Source organism: Pelodiscus sinensis, chromosome 16, assembly GCF_052426305.1.
Source record: "Pelodiscus sinensis isolate ZL-2025 chromosome 16, ASM5242630v1, whole genome shotgun sequence".
Taxonomy (NCBI): Eukaryota; Metazoa; Chordata; order Testudines; family Trionychidae; genus Pelodiscus; species Pelodiscus sinensis.
This window is the reverse complement of record NC_143067.1, coordinates 34,282,031-34,298,538: the sequence shown is the minus strand read 5'-3', so window position 1 is coordinate 34,298,538 and position 16,508 is coordinate 34,282,031. Positions and strand designations below refer to the sequence as shown.

At 39.9% G+C, this 16,508-nt stretch overlaps 2 protein-coding genes across 5 annotated transcripts in view; one reads left to right on the top strand and one right to left on the bottom strand.

The window, feature by feature from the left end:
• Nucleotides 1-13,681, top strand: part of LOC149523523 (uncharacterized) — a 63,632-nt gene extending 49,951 nt beyond the window's left edge. The window contains exon 5 of the transcript XR_016346982.1: nucleotides 13,553-13,681. The gene's annotated coding sequence lies outside the window, so the exon portion shown is untranslated. The remainder of the gene's footprint in view (nucleotides 1-13,552) is intronic.
• TENM2 (teneurin transmembrane protein 2) overlaps nucleotides 1-16,508 on the bottom strand; it is a 1,126,385-nt gene that overhangs the window by 14,079 nt on the left and 1,095,798 nt on the right. For all 4 annotated transcript variants that reach the window (XM_075900179.2, XM_075900181.2, XM_089769544.1 and 1 more), the window contains 3 exons: nucleotides 12,468-12,643; nucleotides 10,205-10,440; nucleotides 1,683-1,979 (listed from right to left, as the gene is read on the bottom strand). In XM_075900179.2, coding sequence (XP_075756294.1) covers nucleotides 1,683-1,979; nucleotides 10,205-10,440; nucleotides 12,468-12,643 — 709 coding nt within the window. The remainder of the gene's footprint in view (nucleotides 1-1,682; nucleotides 1,980-10,204; nucleotides 10,441-12,467; nucleotides 12,644-16,508) is intronic.

Below are 16,508 nucleotides of genomic sequence, written 5' to 3'. Positions count from 1 at the left end.
ATGCTCTGGTTGCCCTAACTCGGGACACTACAGCACTCTGCAGCATGGAGCAGAGCTGCCCCTGGGCACTCTGGTGCTTCTCTTGGATGTGTTGCTGTGAGCCTGGCTGCACTTTCTGCAGGCTGCCATCCAGGAGGTCCATCGGGGGGCTGTTAGTATCTAGGAGGCCCTGCGGGAGAGCTTCCTCCCTAAGGAGCACTAACAATCTCCCTGGTGTTCCCCACTGGGGGCTTGTGCCTCATTCCTCCCTCATGTCCTTCCACTTACTCCCGCTAGCCCCCCTTCCTGATGTCAAATAAAATACATGTGTTTTTATGAACACAAACTGTCTTTATTTAACAAAACTGAGCGGGGGAATTAAACTCTGGTGAGACTGGGGAAAGGAGGCAGAAGAGGGGAGGAGAGAGGGTGGGAAAGGGGAGGGAAAACCTGGGAGGAGGGAGCTGAAAGGGGAAGCAAGGGGAAGAAGGGGGAGGGGAAGCTCAGGGGTAGAGGTCTCTCTGGACCAACTTGATTGGTCATGCAAACCTGCTCCTGGGTTCGCATGTGGCCTTTGCTGGCCTGCTGGCAGCTATCCTGCCATAGATGGCCGCGTTCCTCCATCTAGTGCAGAGACCATGGACATTGGGAGCATCCCCCCCAAACCTGAATAAGGTCCATGATCTCTGCCCTGGACCAGGAAGGCACCTGCCTTCTCTGGGCCTCCTCTGGGCAGGCTCCTGGGAGCTGGCACACTGTTTCTGGAGAGCTGTGGAGGGCTGGCTGCCAGTGGCTTGGTGGCTTATATTTTGGGGCCACTGGGTCAGGGGCAGTGACTGCTGGCTCTGGGCTGGCAGGCTTGGAGCTGGCACAGGCACTGTGGCCAGAGTCAACCCCTTTAAGGGCTCCTCCTTGCAGGAGGCATAAGGGATCTGTCGAAAAAGGCTTTCTTTCTCAACAGATTCCCCCTCTAGACTGCTGCTTTTTGCCGACAAAGTGCTGAGTCTGCAAAAATGGTGGCCATTTTTATGCAAATTAAGCATGGGATATTTAAATCCCCGCTTCATTTGCAGTGTTGACCTGCCTAATCTGCATCCCTCTGCAGACAGAGGGATGCAGTCTAGACATACCCTAAGAGTTTTTCCCAGAGATTCTGTCTGTGTTTTAATTTGTTTTACTTAGTTGCTCTGTACACCTAACAACCAAGTATGCTGTATCAGGTATATCTTTTGTTTGTTAATAAAAATCACTTTTTTAAAGGTGATTATTTGATTCTTATGTCCTGGAAAGTTACAGAGATTGCAGCTTGTTTCCCTCTTTTCTATTTTCAAGCTCTTTTGGAGCAACAGAGCGTGGGGTACCTCTGGGGAAGGAATTCATGTGTTCCCTTCTGTTTTTTAGGCTGAAATCACTTGATGGAGGCAGCTTTTGTTTTCTCAGAGCCAGTGCATCTGTGACCCTGGGTACATTTTTTTTTGTAAGCAGAGCCTATAGAGATAAGGTATTTAAGGTCTTTGTGGGCACTCACCTCCTGCACTCCGAGTGCCAGAGTAGGGAGCAACCCTGACAGCACCTTACACAGGCTTTGAGAGTCCCGGCATTTTCTATATCCCTACAAGTTAGGCGCTGTGATACTAGCACCACACTGCCTTTTGGACACCCGCCTTTGGAACTAATGTTGTAGTTTAAATTAAGCCACTTACTTTTTCCAGGTATGTGTAACTCCACACTTTCCCATCAGCAAACATGCGGGAGATGATTCTGCCTTGCTTATCTATATCTGTTCTTTCACTCATGGCACCACGCTGCAGTCCAGCCAGTCGTCCATTGAAGAAATAAGAAACATTGACAGCAGCAAGCCCACTGCTGGGTAGCCAAAGGAAAGGACGTCCTAGCTGATCATAAATTATTCTCAGTGTAAACTTTCGATGATCATCATATATTTTCTCTGTGCGGATGTTTCGGTCGTAATCAATGGATAACAAGTTCCTTCCATGGACCTATACAAATGTAAGAAGACTGTGTTCAGTGAATCAATAAATCCCAGCCCACAGTAACTACGACAGTGAAATACATTGAAAGGACAATTACATTTCCCAGAATTTACTTAAAAAAAAAAATGCAGGAATGCTTTGCTGAGACATTTTACAATGCTTCCTGGGCTAGCTGTAATTTCTGAGCAACGGTCCCTGGGTGTGTTATAAGCTCTTAACATTTAGTAGGCACCCACAGAGTATGCTCAGAAGTAATTTTTACACTAGTAGGTCTCAATATTTTTTCATACTATGACTCCACAGTACAACAGGAAAGGGTTTTGGGAACTCCCCCTTCAATCTAGCCATAGAAAGAGGAGGGCTGCCATAACCCCGAGGGAGTCACAACCCCCAAGTTTAGTGCTTTCAACACTTTCTCATTCTAACTTCCCCCCCTTTCAAGAGAGAGGCTTTTCCTCAGAGGAAAATGGCACATACAATGTTTTTTGTTCAGTCCTTTTTTGAGGCTTTGGGCTTTGATTCCACGAGGTGCTTGCTGAGCAAGCTGAACTCTCAGCATCTTGCAACCTAAGGTCCCTAGCAAGCAATAAAAATCCCATAAATTTCTTTAAGCTGAGTAAATATATTTCACTTTCTTACTTCCTTTAGTAAGACTTCCAAAAAACAAACACAACACAGCATGAAAAGTTTCAATCCCACAGGAAACGGTTTTGGAAAGTTGTGAGCAAATAAGAACAAGGGTTGTAAGAACTGAATATGTAACCTTAACTATAGCATTCACTACTGCAAATGCTATAAGAAAGATAAAGCGGTATACTCACTGGAGGCCAAGCCACAGAAAATCCAGGCCAGCACTATAATCTAATAAAGCTTCTTAAGTAATTTAATTGTGAACGCACCATTAATAAAGTAGAAGTCTTTAAATTAGATATCTTTTGACAGCAATGACTACTTAAGAAGCATTCATCTGTTCCTGGGAATTTGTTCTTCAGCTTATATTTTACAGTAGCTTTGATTAAGCAACATTTTTTCTTATCCAAATTTAAACTGCACATCAAACAATATGTAAATTAATCCTGAGCCTTCCTAGAGGACATTAAAGTTATTCTGAATTATTTTCACTGGCAGAGTAAGCCCAATTCCCATCCCTACCCACTCTGTAAGAATTCAGTTCTACAAAAAGCAATTTTAAAATTAATACAATTTTGTGTTCATAAGAAAATAATTTTTTAATTATAGTTCATTTTTCTCAGTCTGATGTTTTTCAGCTAATTCAATTCTGCTCTTTAATGCAGTTTTAATTTTCTGAGTAGCTCTTAGATATTGTTCTTCATGTGGGATTTCCCACAGAAGGTTTTGGTATTGACAAATAGACTAGCTCTGATGTGAAGACAATAATAGTACTTCAGGAAAAAAAAAAAACCCTTGGGAAAGGAAATGCTTTTCTATCTTATTCCTTGTTGAAGGTTTTAGTAGAAAGGAAATCTTGGAAGCAGAACTCAGTCATCAATGACAAACTTTCAGAAGTGGCCACCATTTTTATACATGAAAGATCTGTGTGAATGTCAAATATCTATGAAAACCCTGCACTTTAAGATCTAGTGGGGAAAATAGAGGGTGCCAGATTATTATATTATTAATGACATCTATCTATAGAATTAAAGGAACATTTTAGCCTCAAATAAATTTGGCTAATACATTAATATCATGTGTCTGTGATGATTAGAGGGAATTTTAAATTATTTAGTAGATAATTATCTTAATTTCCACGGTTTAAAAACTTTTCAAGGTGTCATTAACGGTCCTTTCTCCTTCTGGATCTAAAATTATTACAGGTTGAACCTCTCTGGTCCAGTAACTTCTGTGGTCTGGCATGATTTTAGTTAGCTGGTTGTCCACTTATCATGGGTGTGGCTAAGTTTTCTGCAGTCCCATAAAGTTTGTTTACAGCTACTAGTCCTGGCTCCTAGCATTCTATGTGGTTATTTAGCTCTAATATACCTCTAAATGTCTTCTAAGAGCAGAGTAAGCAGTGGAAGTGTTGATAATGGTGCTAGACAACACAGACCTCCCATTGTCCGGCAAATTCTCTGGTTCAGCAATGTCCAGGTCTCAAGGGTGCTGGATTAGAGAGTTTCAACCTGTAGATCACAAATTTTCTACCTCTATATGTTGCATTGTGGCTTTCTATTAGTAAGTGATGTTGCCATGTACACAGCTGTCAAACATATATGAGAAACAAAATTCCCTTGTCAACATTACAACCTATGATCCCATAAAGCACAGTCTAAGAAGGAGTAGTGCAGAAAGCGATCTAAGGGTCATAATGGACTACAAGTTAAATATGAGTCATCCGTTTGACACTGTTGCAAAAAAGCAAACATGATTCTGGGATATATTAACAGGAATGTGGTGAGCAAGACATGAGAAGTAATTCTTTCGCTCTACTTTGCGCCGATTAGGCCTCAGTTGGAGTACTGTGTCCAGTTCTGGGCACCACATTTCAAGAAAGATGTGGAAAAATTGGAGAAGATCCAGAGAAGAGCAACAAAAATGATTAAAGGTCTAGAAAACATGTCCTATGAGGGAATGCTGAAAAAATTGGGCTTGTTTAGTTTAGAAAAGAGAAGACTGAGAGGGGACATGATAGCTGTTTTCAAGTATCTAAAAGAGTGTTACAAGGAGGAGGGAGAAAAATTGTTCTACTTGGCTTCTGATGATAGGACAAGAAGCAATGGGCTTAAACTGCAGCAAGGGAGGTTTAGGTTGGACATCAGGAAAAATTCTTAACTGTCAAGGTGAGAAACCACTGGAATAAATTGTCTAGGGAGGTTGTGGAATCTTCATCTCTGGAGAGATTTAAGAGCAGGTTGCATAGATATTGGTCAGGGATGATCTAGAAGGTGCTCAGTCTTGCCGTGGGGGCAGGGCACTGGACTCAATGACCTTTTGAGGTCCCTTCCAGTTCTAGTATTCTATGATTCGATGAGAGGCAGTGATGGAAGAACCAGAAAGTTGCTGTCTAAATCTATGGAGGTCTGCACCAGGCACCAAAATCCCATAACCAGCTCTTGCTCCTCTGTCGTCTTTCTTTGTAGGAGGCATGGTGATCTCCTGTTTTGTTGGATGCTTTCAGTGTGGAGGGAGTGAGGGGAAACCAATTGTTTGAACATTTAGCTCTTTTGTAAGACTGTTGCATCTTTATAAACAGCTTGACATTTTTACCTCATCATAGCAGCTTCACCCAACACCCAGCCTTTGCTAGTAAACCTGCATTTAAGGGCTCTCTCCTTTGGCCTAGAAGGAAGCTGACTCTTCTTTACAAAGGTGACCAGTGACCAGGTTTTTTGTGTCAGTGAGTTGAAGTACCAGTGAACAATGACACACCAGCATGGCTACACAAAGACATTTACTCTGAGAATAATGAAGCACCTGTTTGATACTTCAGCAACTTCGTTTTCATTTGCAAAATAAGTAACACCACAGAGTATAATTCCAATGTCATATTAATTATATAGAAACCCAAACAAAATGACTATCTCCCACTCCTTTGGGGAACGCTAATAACACTAATACGACTATCATGACGGAGGATTATCTAGCAAGCTATTTTTCTTTTGTTCTGCGACCTACACACACAGCTGTTTCTTCTTTTTGCTGTCGCTGTGTAAGTCACAATAGGGAAGAGCCCTTCTAGATGTTGGTTAATGGCTCTTCCAACAAAATTCAGTGGAGGGATATTACAATGTAAACAAAAACAAACAAACCTAAAAGTGTAATTCCCCCCTCCTCTCTTTCTTAGGGCTCTGGATTGAATTGCCTGCACACCGTTCAATACACGGCTGATTTTGTATGGCGTCCATCACATAGTAACTGAGCACCCATAATCAGGGAATAACTGGATCTGAGCTGTCCACTGAGAGTCTGCAAGAAAGAGGCTCTTGAATTTGAGATTGAAATGTACCTGTGTTCCATGCACAAAGCTGATATTATCTCACTCCAATCATTGCTAATATTTACATGAGAAATTTCAAGAGGGAGATTTAATATTGAAAATGGCATTTGCCTTAAGAAATTAATTAAATACAAGGCCAGACTCCTGCACTAACAGCTTTCATTTGCCCTTGGCTCTGTCTCTGTCCCAAATTTGGGTCTCAGTTGGGAAATACGTGTTCTGATCCATCTCAAATTCTCACAGAAGCTATGTACTATGCCCTCCATTCATGCTGATCTGTCCCAGACTACAGCGCCTACCTCTCTACCTTACATCCCACCTGCTTCCTCACAATTTTCCAAAATGGTTGCTTTCATTTCATTCACTAAATAGTTTACAAAGGTGAATTAAAATAAATGAGATGCAAATAAATTCTATGCTTTCTCCTTTATTTTCAAATTGCATTTTCAGTCCACTCAACCTGTTATAATCTCATAGTAATTTCCATTTAAAAGAGCTAAATGGATATGTGATTATTGTTACAGGAACTAACACCAGACAATTAAATGTTGAGGTGTTGATAGATAAAGCTGTGTTTTGATTTACATAAACATGATGGAAGGAAATCTAACTGGCAAGGATTCAGCTCTAAGATTTGTGCATTTAACTTCAGCTAATTACCACAAGTACCTCTATTAAGTTTTTAATATTTAGAGCAAGGATTATAGCCATTTTATTTTAGGGCCTCATTTATTTTTGTTTTGAAGACCTAGTCAAAATGCAGAGCTGATTTATCTTAGAAAATGAGTGATTACTACTTATAATCAACTTCTACAGTACAGCATATCAAAAATCAATTACACAGTCCTGAAATCCAGTCATTAAGGATTTAGCTGCTAATCTCATTCCAGTTTTTGTCTTAAAAAAAATACAGGAGTATGCAACTCTGAAGATACAGACAGCATAAAGAAAGCAGGGAAGGGTACTGATAACTGTGTCCTGAGAATTTGCTAACCACTAAACACCAGGAGAATGTTAAAATGTAGTATCTCCTGTCTTATTTCTCTCCGCAAGTAACTAAGCAGTTGATTCAATGTATAATATCCAATAATAAGAACAACTTATGCAATTCCTTAAGGAAGTTGGTGAAACAAGTATGTAACTGTTAGCAATTATCTTCAAGAACTCAGGGAGGACAGGTGAGGTCCCAGAGGTCTGGACAAGGGCAAACACAACACTTATCTTTAAAACAGGGAACAAAGAGGACCTGGAGAATTATATTCTAGCCAGCCTAACTTTGATACCTTGAAAGATACTGGAATGAATTGTTACACAATCAATTTGTAAGCAACAAGAGGATAACAGCATTAGAAGGAACAGCCAGCATTGGATTTGTCAAGAACAAATCACGGCAAACAAAGATAATTTCTTTCTTTGATACGGTTACTAGTCTAGCAGATACAGAAGTAGTAGATGTGATATCTCTTGGTTTTAGTAAGGTTTTTCATACTATCTTATATGATGCCCTCATAAGCAAACTAAGGGAAATAATCACTGGAATTAACTACTATAAAATGGGTGCACAATTATTTGAAAAACCCCATCGAAAGAGTAACTATCAGTGGTTCACTGTCAAACTGCGAGGGTGTATCTAGGAGTTCACATTGGGTCACAACTGGGTCTGGCAGTCCAAAAATTTAATTAAGGATTTGGATAACTGAGTGGAGAATATACTTATACAAATTGTGGATAACACAAAGCTGGATAACACAAATGAGTAGTCCTGTGGCACCTTAGCGCGTATCTACACAAAATAATGGGCATGCTGTCAAGACACAGAATATCTATTTTGGGATACCGTAAGTATCCCAAAATAGTGCCACAGTACAGACCTCCCCTTATAGACTAACAAAAATCTATATAGTATCATGAGCATGTGTGGGCAAAATCCACTTTTCAGATGAGCTTGAGTGGGTACAAGCACTTTGGAAGATAGGATTAGAATTCAAAACAACCCTGAAAAACTGGAAAATTGGTCTGAAATCAACAATATGAAATTCAATAAAGAAAAGTGAAAAATACTTAATTTAGGATGTAGAACATCAAATGCACATCTACAAATTGGGTAAAACTATGTAGGGGCATATTTACACTGGAAAATTATTTCCAAATAACTTATTTTGAAATAATAACTCCCAAAATAACTATTTCAAAATAGCGTGTCCACACTACAGGGAAGCCTGAAAATTAGTCTGAGGAAGACTCCCTTAATGTGGATGCGCTACCTGGACTTAGGGCCCCAGGAAACACTGGGGAGTATTTGCTCTGAATGACTCTGGGGAGTAGTTATTTTGAAACAGCAGCAGTGGAGTGTCCAAACTACTGCTATTTTGAAATAACTATTCTGAAATAAGTGTTATTCCTCATGGAAAGCAGGAGTTATTGTTTTGATTGTTAGTGTGGACGCTCCGCTTGTTATTTCAACATAGTGTAGATCAGGGCTCTGTGTAGCATTGCTAAAAAGAATACAGGGAATATCATGGCTCACAAATAGCACAAGAGTGAAAAATGTGATGCAGCTGCAATGAAGCTAACATTGTTCTGAAGTATATAATAGGAGTGTTGTATGTTACACATGGATGGTAAGTGTCTTGCTTTAGTTGGCATCGAAGCCTCAGCTGGATAACTATGTTCAATTCTGTAGGCCACATTTTAGGAAGGATGTGGAGTTCAGAGGAGAGAAAGAGTTCAGAGGAGAGAAAAAATGATAGAAAAATTAGAAAACCTGATCTATGAGAAAATATTTTTAAAAAGGGGCATATTTAGTGTTGAGAAAAGACACTTACTAAGACAACTACTTCAGGGAGACCAAATAACAATCTTCCAGTATGTTAAGGAATGTAATAAAGAGTACTATGATCAATTGTTCTCCATAGCCACTGAAGGCAAGGCAGTAAGTAATCAGTTCACTCTACAACAAAACAGAGTTAGATTAGGCTATGTCTAAACTACATTCTTCTTTCAAAAGAGGAATGTAAATGAGCCCAATCGAAAACTCAAATGAAGCGCAGATTTACAAATCATGTGCTTCATTTGCATATTTGCATGAGAGCGCTTTTTCGAAAAAGTGTTTTTTGAAAAAGAAACTGCAGTCTAGATGGAGTTCTTTAGAAAAAAAATCCTTTTTTCGAAAGAACCCGTACCCCTCATTTTTTCAGGAGTACGGGTTCTTTTGAAAAAGTGTTCTCATGCGATTATGCAAATGAAGTGCGAGCTTTGTAAATCCGCGCTTCATTTGAATTTTCGATCAGGCTCATTTACATTCCTCGTTTGAAAGAGGAATGTAGTTTAGACGTGCTCTTGATATTAGGAAAAAACTTTCCAACTGTAAGGGTAGTTGGACTCAGGAACAGGAATCCAAAAGAGGTGGCAGAATCCCTGGTTTTGGAGGTTTTTAAGAGCACATTGGACAAACACCTATGGTCTAGAATTCTATGGTTTTTAAGAGCACATTGGACAAACACCTATGGTCTAGGACAAACATGGTCTAGAATTCTAAGTCTAGCCTTAGTTCAGGGGCATGAACTAGACAACCTCTCAAGGTGTCTTCCAGATCTGTATTTTTATAATGTTATATAGAGCCTGATCTAATGCTCAGTGAAGTCAACGGAAGTCTCTGGTTGACTTAAATGGGCTTTGGATGAGACCCATCACATTTTTATCTCAGTATCCTAAAGTGCCTTCCAATCAATCTCTATATAGTGGATCCACTTCATTCACAGTGAAATTTTAACCACCTTGTGGAAGCAGGGGTGTGGGAAAATAGAGACAGTTTACATAGCCTTATAATTTACAAAATGAAATAAAGACAAATACCTATCCCAGAGAAATTGCAGGGGGAATTTAGGTTAGTAGAATGTGATTACATGAATTAGAATTTTGTCTGGAAACTCAGTCAAATTATTATGAAGAGTTCCAGATTATCATGATATGCAAAGGGTCAGGATTTTTATATTGCATCTCATTAGAAAGATGGAAATTCCAGCAACATAATGACCTTGCCCCAGACTGGGTATTTTTACAAGCCTCCTTTGAAATATTCTTGGTGATGGTAACCATAGACTCTTCCACTTTATTTGTTTATTTGACTTCTCAAATACATTAGACAGTACCACTGCTAGTCCACGTCATTATCCTGCTCATTTTTATGAATTCAAATTGAATAAAATATCATTCAGAGTAGAAAACCAGTTTTGATAAAGGACAAAAGATTGTTCTTACAGTAAGGTCCACTTACCCTGAGCTTTCTTCCAAACACTGTCACTTTGCCTTTTATCTGTTCTTTTCTCAGGCGCCATTCAATTGAATTTAGGCCATTTTCCATTGGCAGGGAAATATTACATCGTCCTATGGTAGGGGTAACAGTACCAGCCAGGACATGAGGTTCACTGTGGAAGCTTATGCTCATTCCATTGGCATACATCACTCTCAAAGTGCCATTATTGCAGAGCTGGTAGCTATTCCTCACTTGATCTAATAAAATAACAAAAAACAAAGGTTAGTTACATTAGTCATAAAGAGAAGATAGCACCAATTTAACAGTTTTTTGTGGTGCTTCTGCTGATGGCAAATAAAGTCTGCCTGCATTGTGCTACGGTAAATATTACCACCAGTATTGATTGTAAGGCACAATAGTATTAATGCTGCTACCCTGCAGAGGTGCTATAGTTTATACTGTTGTTTTCCATTTACTCTTAATTGTAAATAAAAAAAAATTATAGTGATGTCTTTCAGCACCATAATTTATGTATTTCCAAAACAAGCAAAAACTCAGGGGAAAATTTTATTTTTAACTGAATTGCTGGATGAATAACAAGCCTATTAAATGCTGTGATGTAAAAGGAGGGAATTGAAATCTTTTGTCAGAAGTGAACAACTAATCCCTTCTTCTTTTCAGTCTTTTAAAAACTGCCCTCCCCACAGATACACAGCACCGTGTTATAGATTAGTTTTAAATCCCAAAGGTGCAATATCCCAACAATACAAGCTGGCAGTCACAATCCTTTATGTGTCTCTGTGTCATTCTTTATCCCACCATAAAGAAGCTGCGCTAGCCAATCAGATGTCAGGCCTTTTCACAGACTGATAAAAGTTATAAAAATAAAACTGTACTTTTATAGCCATGTTATAGCTCCATTTGGTAAGACAATCAGAATGGAGCTTTTCAATACTTCCGTTGTACACAGCTCACTCAAGCATCAATATCTTCTAACAAAAAGGACAGCATCTACATAATTAATCATTTGGTAGAACAGAACTAAAGTCATGGAACAGAAAGTGTCAGAGGACAATAGTCTATAAATATCAGGAGACTATTGTCATGTGGCAATGTTCTTATTCCTGTGACATTATCTCTTAATTAAAAAAACATCATCCACCAAACTCCTTTCAGTCTGTCTTTGGTAACTAGTATCAGAGGGGTAGCCGTATTAGTCTGAATCTGCAAAAGCGGTGAGGAGTCCTGTGGCACCTTATAGACTAACTGAAGTGTTGGAGTGACTTGCATCTGACGAAGTGGGTCTTTGCCCACGAAAGCTTATGCTCCAACACTTCAGTTAGTCTATAAGGTGCCACAGGACTCCTTGCCGCTCTTTGGTAACTGTTTACACTGTGCTATGTCTACGTTGTGTCTTTTGCTGGCAGAGAGGTTGCTAATGAAGTGCTCATTAGCAATTTCTCGCGCTTCATTTGCACATTCTGTCCGACGCTTTTTGTGCAAGAGGTTTTTGCGCAAAAACCAGCAGTGTAGACGGTTCCGTTTTGCACAAAGAACCCCTTTTGCACAAGATCTGTATACCTCCTTTTTTGAGGCATAAGGATCTTGCGCAAAAGGGTTTTTTTTTGCGCAGAATGGATCTGTCTACACTGCTTGTTTATGCACAAAAACCTCTTGCACAAAAAGCACTGGAAGAGAATATGCAAATAAAGCACGAGAAGTAGCTAATGAGCGCTTAATTTGCATTGCCTCTTCTGCAAAAAAAAGGCAGTGTAGACGTAGCCTGTGCCATATACAACTTTTGGTCCACGTCAGAAAGTTTCACACAAGGGAATATTTATTCATTTTGTTGCTGATCTCTTCTGTGGCATGCAAAGCTGTGGCATCAGTCTCTGATGTGGTGATGTTGCATTGACATCACATTTTTTTTTAAACCAAGACATCAGAAAAGGGTCTGATCCTGCATTTTACTCCATCTTTTTGTTACTAAAGTCATAGCCAATGTTGTGCTGGAGTGTAATGCTTTCTCAATGTGGGTAGGGTAAATCTGACATGAAGGGCATAACCAAAGCCAATTTACAACAGATAATGATCACAATGTATTTGACTTAACTGGGGAAAACCATTTTCACATATTATGTGTGGGAGTTTCTTCCAAGAACTTTATGATCTTTTTACTGCTAAAAAGTGCATTTAGGTATGAATTTGTTGAGAATGACCCCCATAAAGTACTAGAGAGATATTGCTGTTTGTGTCTAATGTGCTGAAAAGTGCACTCTTGTACCTTGAACCACTGTATAGGAAGCCTCTACAGATGAGAGATTGGTAATGACTGTTACATCATCATCCCGGTTGGAATTCTCTATATCGATTGTAATAGATTTTTCCATTTCCCGGTGAAGGCTGGTCACCACTCCGGTGGGACGTGTTACATTGGTCAGGCGTCCTTCATGGTCATAGCTAACAGATAAATTAATGACAGCAAAATAAGCACACATATAATTATTCCTTTCTTTAGTCAACATTATTAATGTTGCAGTGTCATGCTAACATATGGCATGAAACAGATCTTGATCTTCTAGAACATTCTGAGTCACTCAATATACTGTATTTGAAACACAATCTGTGGTTTTGAATTAAGCTTTTTCTGGATAAATTTTGATCTCTATTTCACCAGAGTAAACTTAGACAAACTCTAGCTGAATTAGTCTGGATTTACGGTGTTAACACTGGCCTGGTCTACAGTAAAGGTGAAAATCGACTTAAAATACTCAACATATCTTAAATCATGTTTTCAGATCGTCCACATAGCGGGAGGTTGATGGGAACAAATGCTGCAATTGACTTCCCTTACTTCTCATGATAAGCAGGACTACTAGTGCTGAAGGCGCGCCATCTCAGTTTGAATTGGTGGGGTCTTTGCTAGACACACTAATTTGAATGCTAAAAGATCAACCTCTGGAAGGCTGATTTTCTCTGTAGTGTAGACAAGCCCACTGAGAACAGTATTTGGTCCAGAATCAATACATATTTTAATATGTGAAAGCCACTATCACTGGATGAACTAAGGAAAAATCATGCCTCTTTAATCTGCTAAAATTCTCTGTCAACAAGACATTGGATTAGAGAGAATTAGTTGATGTAATTTGTGAAAGGCTTTTTGAAAGTCATGAAAAAGTCCTTCACAAGAGACTACTGAGAAAAAGTAGTACTTACAAAATTCTGCCACAAATCAGCTCAGAAACAGAAAATATTTTGTAAGAATAGATGGGCCATCTTCAGCTTGGTGAAAGGTTATCAATAGGGTGCCCCCACATATCTATAACTAAGCACCGTGGACTAATATGTGTACTAATTTATTTTAAAAAGGAACAGAACAACGAGGTGGCAAAATCTGCAGAAGACAGAATTATTTAGATGAAGACTAGAAAAGACTGCGAGGAACTTTAAAGTGACCTCACGGAGCTAGGTGAATGGCACGCGAACTCTACCATTAACAAATGTAAGAGAATGCAAACAGGAAAGAATCATCTGAGGAACTCACACATATTGCTGGGTTTTACATTAGTGCAAGAAAAGGAAGAGGGAATCACTGTGGACAAACTAGGGATGTTAAATATGGATTCATTGAATAGTCGAGTAACCTCATGAATTCTTATCATTGACTTGACTATTCTATAGGCCCCAGGGGTGGGGCTGGCAGCCAGTGCGCTCCAGCCCCACTCCTAGGGAGCCCCCTGCCATCCCATGCTGCTGTCTCTCTATTAGAGGCAGACGTTCAGGGTGCCAGGTGACAGCTGGTCTGCGAGGGAAGCCAGTTTAAAAACCAGCTCCCCTCATGGACCAGCTGCCTGCCACCCCACATTGCTGCCTCAGTGGCAGCAGCCCCTATCCAGGCAGGAGGTCTGAGCTCCCTGACCCAGCGCAAGCCGGAACTGAGCAGGGCTGCTGGCTAGCCTGCTAAAAATTTCGTGGTGGGAAGTGAGGGGAGAAGAAATGTGTGTAGTCTATAAGCTTATAAGCATTAACCTATAAGCTTTTGCTTATTGGTTAATCGGTTAATCAACTATATTACATCCCTAGGACAAACCATTGAACAGTCAAAGACAAACAAAATATTATTATGTATAAGGAATGGAATAGAGAATATGGAAAATCTTCTAGAACCATTTACATAAATCAGAAGTATGCCTTTGCATGGGGCACAGTTCAATTCAGACCACCCTATCTGAAAAATGATATAGCAGAAATCAAAGGGATTCAGAAAGAAGTGAAGAGAATTACTAGAAATATGAAACAAGTATCATAAAAATAGTGACTGATGAGACTGAAGGTGTTTCATTTAAGGGTGTATGTAACAGTGTTATACAAAATCATTGTGTAAATGATACTTATAAATTGTATCATCAATGTATAGAGAAGTTATAGGGGCCAATATTACTTACTGTGGTCCCAATAGAAAAACAGACTACAGCTAGACTGCAGGCTTCTTTCAGAAGAAGCTTTTCCGGAAAAACTTATTTTGAAAGAGAGCGTCCACACAGCAAAAGCGCATTGAAAAAGTGATCTGCTTTTTCAAAAGACAGCATCCATATTTATTGGATGCTTTCTCACATTTAAGCTGTGATTACTATGGACAGAGTGGCCATTAGGGCACCTATGCTTTTTCCTGGAGGCGTCTTCTTTTGACCCCCCCCGCTCCCCTTCTTTTGAAAAAAACCCTTCTTCCTCATCTACACATGTCTTTTTCCAAAAGAGCTCTTTCGGAAAAGGCATTCTTCCTCGTAGAAAGAGGTTTACCACTGTTGGAAAACCCCTGCATTCTTTTGACTTTCTGTCAAATGAATGCAATTGCAGTGTGGATGTAAATGTAGTTTTTCTGGAAAAATGGCCGTTTTTCTGGAAAAACTCTGCAGTGTAGACATACCTTTAGAATTTTAATGAAATTCGAAGGCAGCACATTTAGAATCAACAAAAGGAAATATTTGGTTTTTTACTCATAGCGTTGTTAGCCTGTGGAACTGCTTGCACCTATGGACAGCTGATGCAGGCCACTGTCAAACAGGATTCTGGACTGCTCTGATCTGATAAGACAATTCCTATGTTCCTAAAATGAATGCCCAGGGTGAAATCCTGGTTTCACTGAAGTTAATCGGTATTTTGCTACTGACGTCAGTGAGTCCAGGATTTTGCTCCATGTCATACATACAATAGGGTTACGTCTAGACTGGCATGATTTTCCGGAAATGCTTTTAACGGAAAGGTTTTCCATTAAAAGCATTTTCGGAAAAGAGTATCTAGATTGGCAGGACGGTTTTCCGCAAAAGCACTTTTTGCGGAAAAGCGTCTGTGGCCAATCTAGACACACTTTTCCTCAAAAAAGCCCCGATCGTCATTTTCGCGATTGGGGCTTTTTTGCAGAAAAGAAATCTCTGCTGTCTACACTGGCCCTTTTGCGCAAAAGTCTTTCGGAAAAAGACTTTTGCCCGAACGGGAGCAGCATAGTATTTCCGCAAAAAGCACTGATTTCTTACAGTAGGAAGTCAGTGCTTTTGCGGAAATTCAAGCGGCCAGTGTAGACAGCTGGCAAGTTTTTCCGGAAAAGCGGCTGGTTTTCTGGAAAAACTTGCCAGTCTAGACACAGCCTAGGAGGGAAAGTAGGTAGCAGAGTTAGTGAGATGTGAGTGAGACCCAGAGCTAACCTGGCAACAGAGACATCGCTGATTTTGCATAGGGAAGTTGATGAAAGCTTCCTTAATGGATGCTGTTGGTGGCTCATAGCCTGATTTCCTGGAGCCGGGCAGCAGACAGATAGAATGCCTTTACTCAGCAATGGCTATGATGGAGGCAGGACATTGCCTGGGACATGATGAGTTCCTGGATCCATCTTTTTTTTTTTTTTGGCTAATGGGTGAAGTAGTTCCTGGGGTTCTCCAAAGATTGAATGCATTGTGATCATCCAAGCAGATTCTCCCAGTCATCTCTCAATATACCTAATACACAATATTCTGAGAGAAGACTTCACCATTTTTGCCACATTATTTGCAGGCCTCTCAAATGATCCCAGGCATCAATCACATTGTGCACCCCTTCTATGTGTCTGTGCCAATATTTTATTCTCTATTCTATACAGAATTCTTATAACGTGTCCATTGTTTCAATATCTAAGCACTTATATGCTCTGCGCACTCGGTGGCTACGTCTACACTGCAGCGCTATTTCGAGAGACCAGCGGTATCCCAAAATAGCTATTCCATGTCTTTTGAGCGTGCCCAATATTTTTAAATGTAATGGGCTTGCCATTCCAATGTCCACGTAAACCTCA